Source organism: Corvus cornix, chromosome 1 (assembly GCF_000738735.6).
Source record: "Corvus cornix cornix isolate S_Up_H32 chromosome 1, ASM73873v5, whole genome shotgun sequence".
NCBI lineage: Eukaryota > Metazoa > Chordata > Aves > Passeriformes > Corvidae > Corvus > Corvus cornix.
In genome coordinates this window covers 34253228-34277076 of record NC_046332.1, presented here as the reverse complement: position 1 = coordinate 34277076, position 23849 = coordinate 34253228, and the positions used below count along the sequence as shown (strand labels likewise).

General features: G+C 36.8%; 1 protein-coding gene across 26 annotated transcripts in view; it reads right to left on the bottom strand.

The window, feature by feature from the left end:
* Positions 1-23849, bottom strand: part of DLG2 (discs large MAGUK scaffold protein 2) — a 1001253-nt gene that overhangs the window by 322837 nt on the left and 654567 nt on the right. For all 26 annotated transcript variants that reach the window (XM_039562448.1, XM_039562454.1, XM_039562457.1 and 23 more), the window contains one exon: positions 7927-8051. In XM_039562448.1, coding sequence (XP_039418382.1) covers positions 7927-8051 — 125 coding nt within the window. The remainder of the gene's footprint in view (positions 1-7926; positions 8052-23849) is intronic.

Sequence of the window (23849 nt, the reverse complement as noted above, 5' to 3'; positions counted from 1 at the left end):
TATAGGTAGAGATGTGAAGTATTTTTTCCTTGACTAGTACTAGACTCCACCAAAAGCTGATGATTTCTAAGGTATGCAACCACAGAAAGCTTCTTACTCCAGATAAATTGTCACTGAGCTATTTAAACCCATAACTGCAGTATCAGTGCAAATATGTTGATGAAATAACCACTTAGATTTAGCTGCATGGTGCTGTTCTGCTACTGCAGCACTCTGGGGTGACTGTAACTCAGGCAGGATGGGTAATAAAGGAACTCTTTGGAGAGAGACCTGTTAACCAATTCAGTACCATGGCATGGAATCTCTAGTACAATGGGCATTATGTAAGCTAGAGTCCTAATATCATGCTAACTTGCTTAAGTGTTAGTCACAAGCAGTGGAATTCAATTAGTGGAAAAGAGCTCAGAAATGTACAGGGGAAGGTACTGATGCTTTGTGTTACAAAAGAAAACTTCTATAAAAATGTCCATCATCGATGTCTATAAAGCGGTTCCTAGAATTTATCAGTTCCAAATACCACAAGCCAGAGAGGTACCTTTCATTACTCATTAAATTCTATTCTCTTTGCCTGACAGTTCAGCTGTTAAAACATAATTTTACTTTCCTTGCATCTCATAAAAGAATTTTTACAGCCTACCACCTTATTTTCAAAATAGGAGAAGTGTAATATAAATAATGATAAATAAAACCGTATAAACCAACTCAGAGAGACAGTGGCATTCTGCAATACTGAACAAAGAATGCAAACTTCACACAGGAAAAAGAGAGAAAGAAGGATTCAGGCAACAGAGAACAAAATTAAGTGGTCAAATATTCCATTAATGATAAGACATATAAGTCGTTAACTTAAAACATGAGCTGTGGTAAGACACATTCAACTTTGAAAATAATGTATGAAAATCAGATTTGGATTTTATGACCTGCCTTTTTTCATGTAGATCACCCATGGTAATTATTTTTTTTCAATTCCTCAGTAGCTCAAAAAATGATACACACAGCTACACAGACAAACAGAGTTAATAAGATCAAACTTCCTAACACAAACCAGGACAGAGTGAACAGTCAATAACTCATGATCTAATTTATGATTGTCTGCAAAGCAAGCATGTTTTGCCTAGTGGAGTGAATGCCTCTTTATTAACTTACTGCTAAATTATGTACTGAACTAATAGCATTGTCAGAGGCCTGTAAACAGCGCAGATATGAATCAGTGTTTTGTGGCAGCACTGTAATTATAACAACATCCTGAACAAGCTGTGCCATTGCAACGTGCATAGACCTGGTACTGATAGGCTTAGCACAAGATCAGAAGTTAACAAATAGGGACTTAGGCAGCTAATCACAGAACAGACACACTTCTGTTTTGATATATAGGCATGGTGGAATAAAGCCAGTTCCCAAGCTGTATTAGAGGCACATGACATACTTAGAAAGAACATGATCTCTCCTGGGAAGAGCTCTTCATGTTAATCTGAAAAGGCCCCATAGCATCATTCTCAATTCACTTTTTAGCAAGCAGTCTACAGCGACAAATGGACACTAGTGGGCAATGACTGCATGCCTGCTGCTGCTGCTGGAAATATCTGGGCTTCAGACTTTTCCTCAGAGGCAAAGCACACCCTGTGGGGCAAGGACTGAAGGGGGTCTGTTATCTAACCAGCTCTCAGGTGGGGACTGACTTCTGCTTCCTCTCCTCCGTTTCTTCTTTCCTTTGAGTTTCTCAAGTAAACTGCACACAATACCAATGTTTGTTAATTCCAGTTTTCAGGCTTTGAATTAATTGCGTGAAATCATAATTTTTCCTCTCCATTTCATTTTAGTGAAACACAGACTTATTTTTAAAATTTTGATCAGAACACAATCTTTACCTTTCTTTAAATTTTTTAAATTTTTTTATTTTTTATTCACAAATACCCATGAGAAAGGGTCTTCAGAGTTCCTCTCTTGCTACACATACCTAGCTAAATTTATAGTAAATTTATAATTTATAATTTTTAATTTTGACACATCGCAGCAGGTTAGTTGACAACTGAAGAGAACACCAATCTAATTTGCTTAAAGCCTTTGCTGGTAGGCATTTAACTGAAGCCTTTAAGGCACAGAAACATGAGAGAAGGCATCACTTCTATTCCAGGCTTTCTCCCCGATTTACTGGATGACTGAGGGCAAGTTATTGGTTCTTGTCTCCTGCCATTAGCACGTGTATAATGCTCCTTTCCTCACACCAAATCACTTTGAGAGCTGAGGGTGAGGGGGAAATCCAGTGGGGAAAACTGACAGGGTGATGCTAGAGCAACACGGCATGCCTAAAAAGTGCTGCAGCTTTACGATGCTAAACCTCCTAGCAACCAGTAATTAAAGAAAAGGAAAGATACATTAACTAAGGAAAGATGAACAATGCACAGCCTTAAGTACTTTTTAACCTGTGTTATTCACTAGCTGGGGGTACCAGCACTGTTTCTGATTAGTCTGCCAAAGCTAACTCTCAATCGATCTGATTTTCTCAACCTCTTTGAGTTCTCCTTACAAATGTCCACACTCTTAAGGACAAACAATTGATAGGTTCACAAATGGAAAGAGACTGGAAATCAGTTTCCTAGAAGAAAGAATGAATGAAACAGACACAGGTCTGGGCAGCTAACCAGGGCAATGTGCATCCTCCCAGGCACAACCAATTGCTTTCCTTGGACTCAACCCTTGCATCAATCTTTTCCCTCTTGAGCACACAGCTCGGGCTTAAATACCAAAATAACCTCTGGTACAACATTAACCCTTGAAATTCAATCTCAAGACTGTCCAAACCTGTCTCACAGTCCTGTGAATTAACTCATTCATATTCAGTCACATATGCAATAACTGATTTTTCTATCACAGGTTCAGTAAGATTCCTGTGACCAACGGATTGGTACAAAACGTAAGATTTGAATTCTTGTTCTATACAAGATTCTTCTATTTACTTTTTTAGATCCCAAGACCTTTCAAAATTCTCATTTTCAAACTTGTCGTTTCAAGAAGGAAAAGTGCATTTTTCATAGCAATACATAAGGAACTCATATGACCCTCTCATTCCTGTAGAGCGAGTTTTGAGAAAACTATCTCTACCATAAAATCAAATTTAGACTGTGAGAAACTATAATCAGCAAGAGTGATTCTCGACTCAAAATAGTTTTGATTTATTATTGTTAAAAATGTATTAATATTTTGTGAGTCTGTGCTCTCTTAAACTTGATCATAACTGAAAGCTTTGCGTTGTTTTCTTAGTTGGTTTTTTTCCCCCAATCAAGTTATGCCACTAAACTGTGCTTCTAGATCCATAAGCTAGTTCCATAAGCTCTTGTTCGCACAGAATGATGAATGGTTTAAATGTGTTGCCTTTTAGAAGCCAGAATTTCACTTATGATCAATAAGTCAACAGAAGTAACTACTGAATATTATATTGAACTTCTTTGTTTTATGTAGGCAATTGAAACAAACACAGTATTGTTTTTCTCTGACACAAACTCAAATAAAAAAAGGCAGTGAGCCATAATTACTGGAATTCTCTTTCTTCCAGAGAGGAAAAGAAGTTTAAATTCAGAGCTTCTTTATTAAAAAGTAGATGTTTGCCCATGGACAACTGGCATTAATGAGATAGAAGCAGAAGTTTTTTATGCATCAAAAGTCTTAAAAGATCAAACTGTTGAGAGAAATTCTCCTTCAACTCAGTGGGAATGGTTGCTACTTTCAGAGGGTTTATATTCTCTGTCTATCACTGACTTGAAACTCAAATCTTCAGAAAGACATGGCAGGAAGCATTCAGAGAAAAAATAATGTTCATTTAGTTCTAAGGTTATTGTATTCAAATTTAGCTAGGTAATTAAATCTAAAATAGTTTTTTAAATTCTGCTGAATGATATGTTTTATATTATTTACTGTATATGAAATTATTTTCTATATATTATATGGACTTCATAAAAGATTCCACATTGCTTTTTTTTGCAAGATGGGAAGTTATTGTACTGACCTAAATATCCTCTAAAATCTGACTTGTGTAGTGTGATGGTTCTTACACTAGTTCTACAAGTCAGGGCATTTCAGGGAGAGTAGTATGTAAACATATCAGTTATTACTTCCTTGAGGAAAGCACTGGAGGAGGTGCTGATCGCCTCTCTCTGATGACCAGCAACAGGACACGAGGAAAAGGAATGAAGCTGCTCTGGGGAAGTTCAGACGAGACATGAAGAAAAGATTCTTCACTCAGAGTGTGGTCCATCCCTTGAAGAGGCTCCCCAGTGAAACTGTTGTGGCACCACACCTGAGAGAGCTCAAGGAGCATCTGGACAATGCACTCAGTCACATGGTTTAGTTTTAGGTAGTCCTGAGATAAGCAGGGAGTTAGACTCAATTATCCTTATGGGTCCCTTCCAACTTGAGATACACTGTGGTCTGTGGTGCTCTGATTTTGAAAGTTCAGGAAGTCTCTGAAAAACGGGAATGTTTTATTAAAATGAGTGTAGTCTAAATTAATTGCTATTATGATAATTATTGCTATTTCTTAAGCAGAGATATGGGTCATAAAGTGATACAAACTTGCACTATGCATTGCACCTACTGTCAACAGAAGTACTGTTCTCCACTAAAGGAAAACCCCAGGAACTTAAACACCTTTGTTTCAGTCTCACACACAGGTTTTATATACAAGAGTAATCTGCAGATTCAGAGAACAATTCAGGCTGGAAGGGACCTTCGGAGATCATCTAGTCCAATCTCCTGCCCAAAGCAGGACCCATTTGAAAGTTCAATCATATAGCTTAGGACTTTGTCCAGATGAATTCTGACCTTCTTGGAGAAGAGAGATTCCATAATCTCACAGAATCACCACTTACATTAAAGAGATCTTTTTCATCCTCAGACCCAACTGGAATTTTCCCTATTGCAACATGTGACTCCAGCCTCCAGCCCTTTCTTTGTGCATCTCTGCTCACCTCTATGCTGGTCTTCAGTGCTGCCAGAGTACACTGCTGGCTCAGGCCAAATTAAAGAATCACAGTGTCATTAAGGTTGGAAAGCACCTCTTGAGATCCTGTTGTCAAACCCTCTCTGCTGAAGCAAGTTTACTAGAACATGTTGTCCAGGAACATGTTTAGTCAGGTTTTAAATATCTCCAAGGATGGACACTCCACAATCTGAGTTACCTGTGCCCAGTAACCCTTACCATAAAAGAGTTTCCTGATGATAAAATGAAATTCCATGTGCTTGTTGTCCATTGTTTCTTGCCCTGTCAGTGGGCCCTACTGTTAAAATTCTGGCTTCTTTATCTTCATTCCCTCCCATCAGGTATTTATTACCTGATATTTATGTACTTATAACTATACATGTCCCACTGGAGAGTTATGCCTTCCCAGGTGCAGTAGGCTGTATTTGCTTTTGTGGGACTTACACGAAACTTCAGTTGACCTACTCCTCCCCTGTCAACCCATATATTTATGTAAAAGATTCCCAAGGGTCTGGAGCATGAAGTCAATTTCTTACAGGTCGCTTTCATAGTCTGGCTGTTTGAAGAACTTCACTCAGCTAAGTTAGATCAAAGGGACATCATGTAAAATGCAGTGGAAGTGATTTTACAGGCTTTTATGATTAAAAACAGACAGTAGATATAGAAGGCAGTTCATACAGTCCACACTGCTATATAATGTGGAGTATCTGCAGGCAGAGTTTGAGGCAAAAGCGGACATAAAAAGTAAATATTTTTTCAGTCCATAAACACCAATCTCTCATCCTCAGGTAATTAAAAATTCTGCTTTTGCTAGGAAACCTACATTACCACTATTCTTGGCAGATGTTACTGCATGTTGTTGAACTTTTGTTCCTATAGAGTGGCCCTAGATGATAAAATCTCTCTGTTGTGAAAAATTAATTATCGTGTAAATCAGCGAAAACTGCCCCAGGACATGCCCCTTCAGTGGCATATCAGCAATGACCACTGATAACTACATTTTCAGGTGTTCCTAAAAAGTGACAGGATTGTGTCTTTGTAGCAAAGTGAAACACACTTACCAGATAAAACAAGGAAAGGAGAAATCTTTCTAAAATCTCAGAGTAGGAAGAATGACCATGCCAAATATATGCTTAAAATACTATTTAAGTCTCAGTAATAAGATAACTATACTTGTACTGCTAAACTTTTATTACAAAACACAAAGTTTTCCAGGTCTAATCTAATAATGGATTAATGAATTACATTAGTATGCTACTTTTTGTGGGTTTAGAAGGTCTTTCCAAGGTGTTTACAATACAGACATAATCATGAGTTGAATTTACAGTAGTTATTTATTACAGTAGTTAATTAATACAGGGATGAGTCATGAAATACTTGATTTCTTACAAAGATAGCAAAATACTGCAATTGCTTCTATCTTCTTAATAGCTTAAACTAAAAAAGCTTTCAAGTGTAACAAAAAATTCTACTAAAAAGATACCATTGTTTTTTGCAAAGAATTCTTTCTTCTTAGTGGAAAGGCAGCTTCAGGTTTAAGACCCCCCTATGTTGTTCATCCTGTCAAATTCTATAGCATGATTTCCAAATACTGCTGTTTCTTCATGCTGTGTTTTCCATGAAGCTCATCTGGCCCAGTGCAGACATTTACAGTACAGATTGATACAACTGGACTAGGCAAAGAAACTCCTTTTCATTTGAGTCACCAACGAAAATATAGGCTCTTTTATTCTTCTGTTCTATTTTAGACATTGACTTTAGGATGAAATGAATCACAGCCTAGAAATGCTTATGTTTTCCTCACTTTTAGGAGACTAGCTTAGGGGTAGATAGCTGCATTTTAGTCACAAAGTTACATTATATTAGTCCCACTCCTTTTATCTGTAATCGGTTAAAATGCAAATTCTTCAGGGACTGCCAACTACCATGATTCCTCATCACTACCATAGAAAAAAAAAAAGAATCATTTCAAAAATCAAATTATTAATGTAGCATAAGAAATGCCCAAAACTTGCTCTTTAAACTGGCCACCTCCCCTTACTTTTAGCTTTGAACTAAAGGAAAAGGCTTCAGGAAAAAAATGTTGCTACCATCTGGTACATTTTCTGAATTTTAAACCATCTGGTTTTGGCAAAGGCTCACACAGCCAATTTCAGTGCTGAGATCATGAAAGCATCAGAATTTTCTCCCAAGTCTCTCTAGTTAAATTGGCTTTTTGGAACATGAGCAAGCTGCACGACCAACAGAAAGGTGGCAGCCTCTGTGATAGACGGAAGCCTTTCAGCATTCAGCCCATTAGGAAAGGCAAGCATAAGCACTTCTGTGGTTCCTCTTGTTTAAGAGAGATGCTGGCTGCCATGTATTTGAGAACCCCATCATTGATTTGTATGTTCGTTTCAGGGGCTACAGCTACAGAGTACAGACTACTCTGGAGATGACTCAGAATATACAGCACAGCCATCCCATCCTCATGGAACAAAATAATGTTTGGAAACAGCAGTAAACACATCTCACTACTGCAGCCAAATAACAGGCAGCATCTACAAACAGCTGTGATTATTTAGCAATGGCTTTGTAGTTTGGGATGTCTTGACAGCCTAATGTGTAAGACCAATGTGTAGTTCTTCAGCCATGAACACACAAAGGCCAGGCAGAGACTTGCATGCTGATATTCAGGTTTCCTCCTCTTGCTCCCATCTTGCCTTTTGCACTAAAGGAAATACCTGGTACTAAGAGGTGGGACCATCAAATGCCTCATTTTACAGGATTTAACTACCCTTATTCAGTTGCTCTAAGCTCCTTGACTCAGCTCTCTTAGCAGAAAGAGACTCCAGTCATGTCATTTACTTCCCCTGACCCCATGAAAGATCCAGTTGGCATGTCACTCCCAGAGAACAATTATAATAATTATGCATTTTGTTTCCAAACACATATAATAAGCTTGTTTTTACCTGAGTCTTCCATCCTCTGCTGCAGCTCCTCCTGGTATAATCTTAGTAATGAATATCCCAGGATCATCCCCAATGTGTGGGTTATCTGTTCCTCCAGCAATACTGAACCCCAGGCCGGAATTTCCCTGGAAAAATAATAAAAAGTAAATCCATCACCCAGATGCTAGGTTTCTACAGAAATCGTTTGCAGTGCATAAGCGAAGTATCCTTGCTTCTTAAAGAAAGCACTTTTTTTGGCAACCCCATACATGAAGGCAGGTGACTCAGTCAGAAAAAATTAGTTGTCAGTTAAAGAACAGAGGCTGTGAACAGAAAGATTTCCTGGAGTTAGTGACAGAGTTAATGGATACTCCTACAGAAACAGGATTTGACCTAAATTTGTTTTCAAAAGCAGTCACATAAATTAGCATCAGACCAGCAATATTAATTCATCCAAGTCAATGAGAGCTAGAGGCTAAAAACATTTCAGAGCTTTGAAAAAACGCTTTCAAAATCACTGTCATTTATAAACAGAAATAGAGAAAAACATTTAACTCTGAAGTATTTTACTACACTAGTTTCTGCTGAAAAGTTACCATTGCTCAGATTGACATGCTTTAAAAAATAAACCAAAAATAATCCCCAAAACAAGACTATTTCTCTCATCCTACTGATTTGCTAGAACAAAATGTTTGAAAGATGTAAGACTCCACTCAATAATTTCACTTATCGCTTCTACTATTTGTGAGAATATTATGAAAGAGAAATAGATATATACACACATACATACACTGGCAAATTAAGTCACTGTTTTTCACACACATTTCAAAACCACAATTCTAATTCTTTTTTGGAAGTATATATTGGTTATACTTTTCTATATAAGTCATCCTTAAATACATGCTATTTCTCTTTTTTTCTGTGTGAATTAACTTCTCTTTTAAGGGATTCTTTCTTATTTATAGAAACGTAAATGCAGGTTTAAGAACCCCTTATGTGTAGGGGATGTCGTAAAATTCAATGCAATACTTGATTCTTTAAAGCCCTCTCAGCCAAAAGTATTTTTTAGTTAGGTATTTAGACTTACCACAATGATATAACTACACATATATTGCAGAATATGTACACTACTGCAATCATATTTAGGGCACTAAAATACTTTTCTTTCACCAACTTCTCAGAATATTGGGAGTTTGTTTCTTTTACTGCTGCTTGTGGTCATGTTCTAGTTTGAAATGTTACTAATAAAAATGGCACCTCCATCCTTTTTTTTTTTTTTGAATAATTTAAATCAAATGTCAGTTCTGCATTTTTCAACTGTACTTCAATGCATTCACTGTAATGCATTTTGTGTGTGAAAGCCTATGTGTTGCTTGCCTGCAGCATGTCAAATTCTGAATTCTGTTACCAGTATTCTGTATTCACAAGAGATACAGTTCTCATTACTCAAGTACGCATGTACATGCAATGTGCAGCTCTGCTATCAGCATATAATTGTGAACTAATTTATAATCCAAGGAAATGGATTTAGGACTGCACATATCTTAATGCTTCTCAGCTAGCTGTAATATGGAAATCATTATAGTACTGAAACACTCTGTATATATTTTCTGTACAGTTAGCAAACACCTCCAGGCCAGCATTATAAATCTTCGATTTAATCTCCCATTCATCATTAGGATCATCTCAGATTCAGGTTATTCTCCCAATATTTTAACACATGCCTAATTAGACAGCACATTTTACAGTAACATGCACTCTCTAAATACTTTATTTTCCTGAAATCCTTTCTATATGTCATATGATTAATTAAGCTAACTGTCCAACAGGAAAGAAAAAAAGACTACTTATACATACTTCAGGAAGCCTGGAACAAAAACCCTAAAACATTAGTAAAACCAAGGGCAAATTTCTAGAAATCTTGAGTAATATTTGATTTCCAAGTGAAAGAACCCCAACAAACCTCTAAAAATAAAATTGCTGTGTTTATTCTTAACTTCAAAGAGATGTAAAAAATATGCAGAGATCCATGTGTCTGAAGTAAGGGTAGATTTCCAAATCCCCAAAACCTACTTTTGATAGGGAAATGGAAAGAGCAGGGTAACAAGGACAAATCTGGGCATAATTATTAGCACAAAACACGAACAGCTATATAATAATAAAAAATGTGCCTGAAGAGCTTTAAAAAATTATCAAAGCTTGCCTGTAACGTGGGGTGTGCTTAGTTGTTACAGTCAATCACATAAAATGCATTAGATTTTTTTAGGAGGAAATAATGTCTTCACTCTTTCCCTCCTACCATATCTTTTTCCATTAACATTTTAGACCTAAAAAATGCTACAGCAATGCTGGCTGTAAGCAGTGATGGGGTAACACTGCTACACACATCTCGGGAGAATTAGTGCTATCCTTGACATTTAGCCATAAATGTGCATCTGTTATACTGCAAGACTCTTCTGATTCTGCCCCTTAGGAGCAACCTTTTAAAAGAACAGGGTAGCACTCCTCACTGGCACTTCTGTATCCAGAAAATTTCAAGCAATTATTCTGGCTGCAGTCCTCGACTTGATCAACAGGATCTACAAGCTGTCAGGCACGAGCTGCCTCGGCAAATACGTACATCCCTGCAAGGCTTTCCTGCACCCGAAACTCGCCACAGAAGTTAAGAGCAATTACATTTTTTTTCCCCCCACTATGGTTTATGAAGGGTTTGTCTTGCCTACATGGAAAAATCTTTTGTCTTTGTACCTCAGATCAAGGCCAACCAGGCTAAAAGCATAGCTATGATCACTCATGGCTTTTTGAGAGCCTTGGGTTGAAAAATATTGCAATAGGAACATTCTGATTAAAAGCTACTTTATTTCAGTTCTGAGCAGCAATACTGATGTGCAGATCTTTCTCCTCTTCCCTCACACTTCTCTCCATTCTCTACATTTAGTGTGCAGGTTCACCAGTATACTGTTGCTGTACTAGAACTCATTGCCCTTGTCAAGCTGTAATTCCAAGTTCCAAATAAGTACTGTTTAATGCTGCAATGCTTCCCAAACAATTCTACAAGGGTTGGTTCCCCACCCTTTAGTTTTTGCACCTCCTTTGTCCCCATTCCAGAAAAAACACGCGTGGTAATTATCTTCACAGCTTTTCTTGGCATATCTGTCTCCCTCCCATTTCGTGTTAACCAATGAAAATGCCATCCCGCAGCCCAAAACAACAACTGAACCATCACTTAGCCACGGCATTTTCCAAGGTGGAACATTCATGCTTTCTCTCATGCTGATTCATGTTTGGGAGTGGTTCCCCATAAATACCTGTCAAGTTTATTCCCAGTACTCTTTCTACTCCAAGCTTTACATCTCTTGGATGCTAACAAAGCAAGTTAACTATGAACTCAGAGGCCTGGGGACAATGCAGATAAATACTTAATGAGAATTAATAGCAACTTATACAGAGGAGATAAAGTCTTCCTCTTTTAGAATACTCTATTGATACTTTTTAATTGAGATTCATATTTAGGCCTAAATATGCTTGCCTGTTTTATTTCAGGATCCTTCAGCAGAAAAAATCCCAACACACAGGGGACAAAAGAAGTTTGAACAAGCCTCAGACCCACAAACTTTTAATGGTATTGCTCAAACATCACTATCAGCATGTCCAAATATACATTTATATTTATATAAGGCTCATATCCAAATAATTTTGTGTTCAATTCTTATTAGCTAAATTATCTCTTGACCTAAATCTTCCCATCTCTTTGTCCAAGCTCTCAATTTCTAATACCATAAAAACCTCATATAATTAGTTACTGACTATACAAGGAAGATTTGCATAAAATTGCACAGCAATAGATGGATGAATGTACTTTTTAATTGCTAGTTTAGTTTCTTACTACCTTCCCGGCCTTCTGTTGCAAGGCTCCAGTCATGCACACAGCCTGACAAAAGGCTTAGCATAGCACAACATGCCCACTTTGGCTTAAAAAAAATTGCCTGAGTTTCTTCCTATTCATGCTGGATATCTCATGCTTCCCAGGGATTTACCACCAAGCTCAAATTTGTCTCTTGGCTCAGCTTTACTTTTCAAACATGGAAAATTAGGTCAAACTACCACATCAAAACAATTTCTCACAGCCCAGCCCCTGAGGCTGCCTTCCTGCTCTTCTGTGAAGGCAAGGTCAGCACTTTGTCTTGAGGTTTATTACACCTGCCTGCCTCCTTTATGACTTTCTCAAATAGGGCTTTGCACAGCACAAGGACCATCTGAATTCTTTACAGCTCAGCCTGAGCAGAGAAGAGGCCTGCTATATTTCTTCTGGCCCTGGGGTGGCAGAGAACCTCCGACAGCAATGCAGCACGACTGCAGATGAGTGGCATTACACCTTCTCCCCACACTGAAACACAACACTCGGGGTCAGAATAAGATGACAGATGATTAACATGCTAGGTAAAGAAAATAAAACTTGCAAGTTGTGGACAGTTTGAATCTCTTCCCTCAAGACTGTTACACTCCTAAATAAGGATCACAAAAATGAGTAAGAACCCCCAACAGGTACTGGTTTTGGGTAGCCAGAAGGCCTTGAGACCTATCCTTCTTCTTGCTTAGCCTTCCATTTTGTGTTCTTCTCTTTACACACCTCTGTGAGCAGCCATATATCAAGTTCCAATTTCATAAGGCTGCAGCATTTTTATTTTGTCAGAGAGTAATTGTCAGAAGTGCTTCACATTGACTTCTGTAGGAACAGAGTTTAGCTGACACCAATAGCTACTGAAGTTATTTTCCCATGACAGTAGAGCTCTCCATGGATGATAGCCTTCCCTACACTTCTACAAATTATTTCGCCCTTATTGTGTCTCATTTGTCTCTTTTTTCCTGCTCAAGGACTGCATTTGCCTTAGAACAAAGTTTGATTATGAATGATGTAAAGGCATTCAGTCTTTAACAAAATCATGGAAGAATGTAAGTCCAAGAAGCAGAAATGAGATCAGAAATGCATATCAAGAGCAGACTAAGTACTTCCCTTAAAAAGGGACAAGTGATTTGCATTTTACCATATTAAACAGGCTTACCACAATCACATGGAAATTGTTCTCCCTTTTAATTTCTTTTTAATTTTAATCAATAAGGTGACAGCAGAAGTCACATAGATGCTTTTTGAGTGAGTTAATTACTTCAGTGCTCCTAAAATAACTTCTTCTGAAGTGACATGATTTTGAAAGTCTCTAGCATTCAAGTAAGGAAAAAAAAATAGAGTTGAACATCACAGAATTCACTTAACTATTGCTGCAACCTCACCCTGACACCACAGCATATCAGGAAGCCTGTTTCAGAGCCCATCAGTTAGTGAAAAGTCTAAGACAGAAGGAGTAATTATATCTCCCAAAATGTTTCCTAGAGCCTGAAAGCTGTTTCAGGTGACAACATATACTCCCAAAGTCTCTATTACTGATACAATCTTTGTGTTTAATTTTTTCCCCCCCACTGGGTTTAAGGAATTTTTTTTTCTTGTAGACTTCCTGTAGACTTCTACCAGAGTAGAAGTAGGAACTCTGTGAACTCTGGTGTTCACAGCCAGATTTGTGGAATGCTTTTCTCCCTCACATCTTTTACAGATGACATTAAAAGTATGAATTGCTGCCTAAACTTGCAGGCTTGGTCAGAGCAAGTTTAGTCAAGAGAATGCTCACAGAATGAGAGCTGACTCATTCCTAGATTCCTAAAGACATGCTATATTTTTTTATTGTCTTCCATTGCTACAATTGTCAAAGACATTATCAACTTTGTTTCTGGTGCTCCTTAAAAAGTTGCCTGTTGCATTTTACAATGGGAATTATCCTTCAGCTTTTTAAGAGCATTAATGATCTGTAGGTTCAGAAAATCCTAACCGTTCTTGAGTCTAAGCAATGATGGTTTTATCGCGTTTATGCAAAATTTCAAAATACTTTAATACAAAGATAAGCTACATCCTCTGAAGGCAGTTTAGGCTTGGCATTCATTTGTCACAATTTCTTAATTTCACATATGTGCATGAAAATGCTAAAGCTTCTCAGCTTCAGCTACTACAGTTCAGGCACCTTCTTGCTCTGAAAGGCACACTCTTCTGATAAAGTGTTGGTTTAGAAATTATGCTCTTTTTTTAAAAAAGGGTATTTATTTGGTTTTACCTTTCAAGTCTTCAAAAGCAGCACATTCCTTTAAGTAAATATTGCTGCAAGAAATGTTAATTCGTAAACTACTGCTGAGTTTATTTCAGGTGGTGGAAAAACATCCCTTGCGCTATGAAACATATTGTGAGACACTTTAATTTGAAACTTGCTTTTATACATTTTAGTGAATTTTTTAAATCCTTTTGTACTCATTTTTAATTTTCACATTTCTGCTTAAGTGAAGTTATAGGTTTCTTTTAAAAAGTAAAATATGAAACCAATACTTGCTTTCTGCAGATATTCAAAGCAGTTTGCCTGAAATAGTCAGCAAATTTTTGCTATCCCCAAAATTAATCTCTCACCTTTTTAACAACAAAAGCTATTTTATAGAACACCAATATCTGAATCTTGGCTAAGGTTGTTACCATCTTTGGCTCAGGGTTCTTGCCTCAGGATACTTCCGTTTCAGATGAAAAAGACAACTCCTTCTCCCATGAGACACAATAGCAATCAAAACAAAAAACCAACAAAACCCCAAAACTCCTTCCAAAAACCACATTCACTCTTGTTCTACAAAACCAGGTTTCTCCAAGAAGTACTTAACAGCATGAGAAAGTGAAAGCTGAGAATGAGACAATCTTAGAAAACTGTGGGGAATTAATTTTTTTGGCAAGGGACAGGAGAAAAAAATACTAAGCGCTGTGGTCAAGCAGAATGAATCAAGTTACATAGTCTACAAATGAGACAAAAGATTGACAACTCTGCCTGTAACTGGCATGGGAGGATTAGATATGGACCAGAGCTGCAGCTCTGAAGTAGTCTGTGAAAGACTTTCTCTTTTTTTCTGTGTTAAAGCAAATAAGGTTACTTAGTTTGGTACCTAAGATGCTTTACGGAGGAAATACCTCTAGATATACCAAGCCAAAAAAGAGGATGGTCATGTGAGATTGCTGTAAACATCTGAGTATTTCTGCAGACTTTGTTAAATAAGATTTTTCTCCACAAAGTACTCACCTAAAAACCACAGCTCTCCTTTATTCACCTGCCAGTGAATCTATACAGGGGTTTTTTTTCTACTTTTCACTCAGCCATGCTTGGTTTAACATCACAGATATAGTGGGGATGTTACCTGTCGCTCAGCAATGCCCAGCTCAACGGCACACAGCCACATTGCAAACAACAGTTTAACACGCTAATGTTTCATCCCACTGAAACAAATAGGTGACTTTATAACATGCAACACACTTTCATCCAATGCAGGATTTTGATAGAAAATGTTTGTTGAACCCACCTACTCAAAGCACTAAGATCTTTAAGACAGGATTCTGCTCTGCAATTCTTTCACAATCTGGCATTTATGCTAGCACTGTTTTTATATTCTGAAGAAAGAGTGACACATGCTAAATAACCAAACCATTTTCTGCCACACAGTGTGTGGTTCTTTTGCCGTCTCCCACTCTAATCCTGCCACATCTAGTTCTGTCTTTAGACTTCAGTCATTTCACCAACGTTTTCAGGTATTTGCACATGCTATACTGTATTGTACTTTTCTTCTCCAGTGTTTTGTCCAAAGCCCTAGTTTCAAAAGCCTAAGCATCAAAGCTGCATTCATGTCTCATTCAGAGAAAAGAAAATTTGCATATTTATCAGAGTACTGTTGAACTCCTTTTTACTTTCAAACCTACTCAAGAGTAACATAATTCATGAAATTCTCACTTCTCCCACATACACTGGCACACTCCCTAGAGTCAGAGTTTTGAGACTCCATAGTTATATCATGCACCATATGGTACAGATTTTCATCTCTCATGGTGCCATTTGTTTTCAAGCCCCTTATCAGGTTCAGCACATTCATTACAAAACCACAAAACACATGACTACAACTGCTTCGTATGCTTACTCTCACTTGATAGCTGTAGAGTAATATTGTTCTCTCAACACTGCACAGATCAAGTACGGTTTTCAAAAAAGATGTATTTAAAAAAATGATCCAAGGGATTTGATTTTTCATAGTACACATGAAATCTACAATGATGTAAAACAGCAAATTTAGACAAGGAATGAAATCACTTCCAAAGTGAAGTAACTCATGAAAAGGTGATAGTGTATCTTCTGTTTCTACACAGATTGTAGCAAAAGAATAGATATGAATTCTTTCCAGATTTGGTTTTCACTATTTCACTCTATTAGGTTCACATTAACAGCCTCTGAGCTGTGACAGACACGTATGACTAGTTTTATTCTTCAAGGTGTTTCTTGTCCTACTTCAGCATTATCAGCAGGAATTATCTTTTCCAGCATTATGGGATCACATGACCTTGCCTGTTCTATCTCAGAGAGAGAAGTGAGGCAACATATATCCTTTAGTTGGCCACGTACAGTGATAGCAAACAATGTCACAAAAAGCAGTCTGATGAGTATGTGAAAACCAGTATGAGAGAAAACTAAATATTCAAAATTTTTCATCACAAAATTGGAGCACGGAAATACTGGTCCTGGGGAGTCAAAAGTTTCACTTCACTTGGGGGGAAAAAAAAAAAAAAAAAAAAAAAAAAGGTCTATCTTTCTTTGTCATGTGGTGTCACTCCCGTGTAGCTGTAGACTTCTCATCAGCAAGACCTGAGAGCTTTCTGAGCTCCAGGGCTACACAACAGAAAGTGAAAAAGTACGACCAAGGAAAGGAAAGCACCCACTAAGTGATAATAGCAACTTGACATAAGAGGGGTGGGGAAGAACAGGGCATAGATTAAAACACTAAAAAGAATTGAAAGAACAGCAAACCTTATTCAAGAGGCAAGCTGCTTATAAAACTTTGACAGGATCATCACTAAAACTTTTACAATGCAATTATCTGCAAAAACTGAGGAAATTAAGACATGTTTAAATGTAACTCTATGACAGAAGGAGACAGTCACATCTTGTACAAGGACTTAGGGAACAGAAACCTGATTTTACTGAAGCCATGGAAACCAACAGGGTTTCGGCACACAGTGGTAGCAATTAAAAGCAAAGAAGAAAACTCCTGCTGCTGACTTCAGTTCCTCTCTAATGATGACACCTCTCATCCCCTTCTGCTGAAAATTCAGCACTACGAAAACCCCAATAGATGTCTTGAGATTCTGTGGAAACTCCTTGGTTAAACCAGTTTGTAGCCCTAAATCTTTGTGTTGAAAAACTGCTGCATGCCTAAATGGGTTTATTTTGACAGATTGCATGATCACTACAGCATTGCTGTGCAAAGCACTTAAGGGAATTTGAGACCCCTGAAGTATCACAAGTGCTGGAATAAACCCAAGTTCTAAGTTACTGTCTAAGCTATTCTTTTCTATTTGACTGTCGTATTCACAGACATGACATGAGTGTATTTAGTTGTTCTTGCAGTTTGGTTGGGGGTTTTTGTTTAGCATATTCTTAACATATTCCAACATTTTCTTGGGTTGTATTTCTTTAGTAGAATAGATATGTGCTTAATCATTAAGGTTAAAATTCTAACATGTTTACATCCATTATAAGATTTTGATAATATTTTCTTTCCAACTCTTATTTAATCTTGCATCAAAGCAAATGCATGAGTAAAGCTCTTAATTCACTGCCTTATTCAAAATCATGATCTTCAGGGCATGTAATCTGGAATATAAAGGTAAACTATTAATGAACTAAAAGGCCCCTAGGGGTTAGAAGTTCAAGCACAAATCCTAGAAGCAAATAACTGAGTATTCTTGCTGTTGCATCATTTACCTTTCCACCACTGCACTACTCCAGTGCCTAAGCATGCAGAGCTTAGCATGACCTTCTCTTTTAATATAAATTAAAGCAAGATTTTGAAATACATTCATATGTTGAATAACACTCAAGAATTTTCTTTCAGGAATTTCCCATGATGCTCAATTATAGATTTTATTGAGAAGAAATACAAAGAAGGATAAATAAAATGTAATTCACTCATTTTCACAGACACATCTAAATATAATTTTCATAACTTTGTGGTCACCCTGTTTTGTTGTAACATTTCATTTCAGTGTCCATTTTTTCCCTTATTCTTAGTAAACCTGACTGACTGTGACCCTGAGCCATCTAAAACAACTTCAAAGATGTTTCTGTGAAAGAGCTTGGACAAGATGACCTCCACAGAATCCTTCCAAACTGAATTATTCTCTGCTTCTATTAAACACAAGTGTCACAAATACAAAACATGTTTCGAAATCTGCTGCAAGACTAGGAATAGTTCAGTCACTAAAAACTTCCCTTCTTAATTTTATCTTAACAATAACTTGATACTAAAATGTTTTGTGTCTGTATATATATGTCTCCACAAAATCTCCTTTTCCAAGATTTATAACTGTACATTCTTAGGTGCAGAGACTTTTTTGACATGATCTCTCTATAAATGTCAGATGAAACTCATGGCTAAAACTGCACCTTGTATAACTTTCATACGGTTCTTTGGACCTAAACAAATTAATTTTGTCAAATGAGAAATGCACAGTTCTTTACATTAGAAAAATCAATCCTACAGGTGTTCTTCTGGGGGAAAGAAGTGAAGAGGATTTTTTAACCAGGTATATGTTTGCCAAACTCGGGGAAAACATTCCTTAGGTGGTATTTTCCTGTCCTTCTAGAAACCAGTTGAGGTAAGATTCACTGTTCCTTTACCTACATCAACACTTGTCAAGTGGTTGGTAGTGTTCTCAATGCACTATGCACATACATAAACAAATACACGCAACACTGCGCAACAGATCCAGACTACCATTCCCAACAGCAGTTGTCTAATAACATACAATCTCCGATTCTTTTTTTGGTTGGAAATTCAAAGGAATTTTAAAGTTCCCACATCCTACTTACAAGTGTCATGGTAATGAATCATATCTTAAAAATACCTAAGATAAGTTAATAGCAATTTTCAGGTTTAGTAACGTTATTTTAAAGGTGTTTGTCAGTGATTCACTGGCAGAGAATAATGGTCTTGTGATTCATGGAAAAAAGAAAGTCCTTTCCTCCCCAGAAAGGAGGGAGATGCCACTTCTGCCTTTTTGGAAGTGGTAGGAAGGCAGGCTGGGAAAGAGACGGAGGCTAAGCCAAGCTTCCTACCAGAAGAAGGGAGGTTAGACTAGAAATTACCAATGCACAACTTTTAAGAAGAAAGGCAAAAGTAAACAAAGACATTTTCACTTGATCTTAGATTCTCTATGGAAAGACCACAGTTGGAGATGCCTCTGGGTCAAACACACATGGCTTGCTCACAGATAAGCATATTTAAGTACAGTAACAAGTTTGATGAGCAGAATTTTCAAAAGAATAAACCTATTCCTATTGATGTCTGACAGAAACGCCACCTACTTCAAAAGAAACAGACAGGCTACAGGTAAACACTTTTTGAAAATCCAATCTTTTAGTTCCTAACACTTCATATCTAGTTCTCTTAGTATTAGCTGTATTGTTTTTGTCACTAAAGACCCATTTTGTTGGTTCATTTTACGAGTAACCACTCTCAGAAATAAAGCTGAGATTCCTGTTATAGGCAACATGAAAAAAACCATGAAAGCCCAGTTTCTGCTGTGTTCCTGGAACATATTCCATATATCACCCAGACAGTAAACTAACAATGCAAAATAAAACCTAGAAAAAATATCCCTTCAGGAAGTGAACTATGTGACTCCTTGAGTATACTTCAGCAATGTGAATGGGTTTGAAATTTTACTCATAAAATAGTCACAGAAAAGAAGCAGTATCCTCCTGATACTATAGCCTCTCATGCTAACTTTTCAACAATATTGGAAAAAATCAGAGAAGGAAGCAATTTCAGTTCAAAAGAAAATTATTAATAACTCAGCATTTCTAAGTACCCCAAGCAGTGAAGCCTTCTCTCTTTAACTCCTGAACACACATATTAACTACTTCATGACTTGTTAATTCCCATGTCCTCCTCCTAAAGGAGAGGGAATTCTCACATCCCCTTCAGAGCTAAGGAATGGTACTGGGTTTTGAAGCACGGCACCGAATATTACTAAAATCCTCAGGAATAACACCCCTAAAATCCTGATTTGTTACATCAGTAGAATATCTGGAGCTACAAGAATGAGGAAAGAATCTTCTTTTGGATGATTGTGCTTTTTTCGTACAAGATAGGTGTAATCCATTTTACCTGTCTTTTAAAACATGTTCAGCAGAACATTTTCAATTAGGGTAAGCATGCCACATACCCTCTCTCTATACTGCACAGAAAGAGACACTTCTGCATTGCAACTCATCAACATGCAAATTGGCACAAGTCAAAATGTTTCACATACATTTATCAGTTGCAATCAACTTTCATTTAATAGTTTCATAGTCCTGGCATGCAATTTGTGCTCTAAAATGAGAGAGAAAATTGAGGCAAGAAAGGGTTTTAAAAAGCAAGAAAGAGAGAGAATGAGATCAGAATAACCAGCAGGTCAGTGATGAGGAACTCATCTTGTCTGCAAAACCTGAACCGAACTACTGCTCTGAACAGGCACCAGTGGGGTTTACATTTCAAAGGAGTGCCCTAATCACTAGGCACACTATCTGATCTAATGAATATATAGTTGTATATTCAAAGTGCAACAGGTCCAACAGGAGAAAGACACACCTGGGCAAAAGTAGGCATTCATCACGGATAAATCCCTGTTACAGATCAGGCAGAGGAGGCATGCCAGTCCCATTTTCCCACACCCTGGATAAGTATTCTTATGATGATTGTGAATCCTCTTCCTTCCACTTTACACATTTCCCCCAAGAAAACTTGTAAGAGAAAATTTCTGCCAAAGTAGAGGTAGAAAAAAAAGAAGATACCTCAAAAAAGTTGGTGATTAATGTTTTGCATCCAACTTTCACCCTGCCATCTGTTATATACAGACAAAGGTAGAAACAATTAGAAGAAACCATTTGCAGTACCTTCACTTGTTTTTCTCAAGACTCCGTCTGGAAATTCAGTACAGAGAATAGTAGGTATTGTCCCAAAATATTTAACACAAAGATCTTTATTATTTTCATTAATACATATTAAATATTTATTTTCTTTTGGTTTTATGTTTGTTTAAAATCCTATTCAAAGCACAAGCAGGGTAATTTTAAACATTAAGAATCTCCCCATTCCCATGATAGGCATCAATGCAATGTAAAGTTAAACATACATGAATGCATATGTCTTTTCCATAGTACATTGTCATTACACTTTGTAAAATCCACAAACTCTGTTCAGCGTCAGAATTTTATTTTGCATGCCTAAGTAGACTCGTATAAACCTACTGCTAATAATGGCAATCTTCTTAAAAAGCAAAGGGGAAGACTGAATTTTCCAGCTGAAATAACATTTGTCATTAAAATTCTACAGCTAGAAAATAAATTACACATTGTCATTGCAATGCAAGCTACTTCTTAAAAAATATATGTGAAGGGTAGAATTCCATCAAAGAACTATGTAAGTATCATGTCAAATTATTTTTTTAGCATCTATTAAGGCTTTTCATTGTCTCCAAAGTGTCATCCAACAAATAAAAAGATCTATGCAGAAGGTAAAGACTGACATTTTTTATTGAGAAACTCGTGGGATACCTGTAATCAAAAGAATCTCACCACTGAACAGTACATTTGACACAGGAAGCCTGTGGGATGTACTGTCACAGTGATAATATAAGACATGACCAAAATCCGTAAGTTATGCATATGCTTGTTTTATGCCAAAGCTGACACCATCAGAAGGGCTTAGATTCTGAATAAAAGCAACAATCAGTGAATTAACAAACAGCTTTCAACTGCCAAATGAAATGGCTGTTAAAGATTGGTCTTAAGAGGGAAAAACTTTAAGAATGTACTTGTTTTCTTGATAATCAGATGTGGTGGGATGCATGAACAGGAAAGAGGAGATGGCTGTTCTACATGCAGCAGTCCAGTTCAGTGGCTGCCTCAGCTTTCTCTACAAGGCAATGTGACTGTTTTAACAATACCTGAAATGTTTTGGTGCACATTGGGTATACTCAAGATTCCAATAAAATAAAATAAAATAAAATAAGATAAAATAAAATGAAATAAAATAAGATAAAATAAAATGAAATGCTTTATATCTGGCAAAGATTTTTTTTTGAGATGTTTGGAAATATGAGGTGTGTGTATGTGTAAGTAAAACGTATCTTGACACTTTTTTCTTAATTCCTTTTAAATTTAAGTGGGACATTTGCCAATACAGCTGTAACAATTTAAAGACTCTTGATCCATATGAATCTCCCCCAGATATTTCCCTCCTGCATTCACTTCCATAACCCCCTACAGTCACTTCCACAGAGATTTATAAGGTTTAAAATTTTCTTTCCTACAACATGGAGTTCGCACAAGAGGACAATGGCACACAATGACGGGCAAGTATTAGCCCATCTCCTTTCCCTGTTCAAGATTCAGAAACACATCATGAGCTTTGCCTATTCTGAATTTTTACAGTTATATGCATCAGTACAAAGGGGATAATAGATTTCAATGCATTTAATGATTTAACACTTTTAAGCCACAGAAATATAAAACCAGAAAAAGAAATTTGATAATTATGTAGCTAAACAGAGAGAGTAAATTTTAATTCTGATTAATACTTCAGTTCAGTGAGAAGTTGAAGTTACTCAATATTGGTTTACAAAAATACTAATATGCCACAATATGCATTACAATTAATGTAACAAGTGGCTTCAAGGAAATTCTTTGTAGAATTCAAGATATGCTATTGAAACAACAAATGAAAAAGCAGTATGAGGATTTGGAATAATATCAGAGAAATTTCTGAAGCTTTTGAAACCAAATTAAAAGTTTTTCATGTGACTCTAATAGACAAGATCTCAACCTTTGCCTCAAGCAACTGTTAGATCTGCACCAAAAGCTGCAACATGATACTGAGATTTAGAGATACGATTTTACATGGAAATTAATATTACACCAGACAAATAGAATGCTTGGGCACTTAAGTAAAAAATATTTGACTTGACCCTTTCTAAAAAGCCTGGTTTTAAACATGCCCCATCTTTGAGCCTACACCACCATTACATGTGCCGACACCACAGAGAGAACAGAACATGTTGCATGTCTGGCATCACCATCCACCCTCTGTTCTTCCAAAGTGTTCAATACACCTTTTGAGACAACATGCTTAAAGAGCTTTGTTTCATTTAAATTAAAATATTTCTGCAAAAGTTGTTTTAAATTATTTAAAAAAAAAATTATTTCCCAGTCAAATTTAACAATAATGAGTAAAGAGTACTTTGGTGAAACAGAGCAAGCACGTGACTAACCCACTTACTTCACTGAGGAATGACTTTTTAAAATTTACTGACTTACAAGAACAAATTAGTATCTTCTCACTGTCACCTTGGCTTCTTAATGCTTCTTAATTAGTAGGAATTTTTTTTTTAAATGCCAGCACAAAGATGAAAACCATTATGACAATTAACAAAAATATCTCCCTTTCAACAAAATAGCACGACATACACAGAGCAGCAAGTCAGACGGCTTCATTAGGAACATTTAGACACACAGTCAGGAAAGCACAAAAAATTCAGATCTAAACTTAAGTTTGTTCTGCATTATCTGTGAATGCATATTTTTGCGTGAGTCATCCACAGAGAGTGAACCCACAGCTCAGACAGAACAAGTGCTATGAATACCAAATTTCAGAGTGTAGAGTGTTTATCCACCATCTGTTGTTCAAGAATCCCATAACTAAATTTCATAAAACTTTTCAAACTTTAATTTACTGTGTCAACTTATGAAATAATATAAAAAGGATCACTGGCTTTCATTTAACTG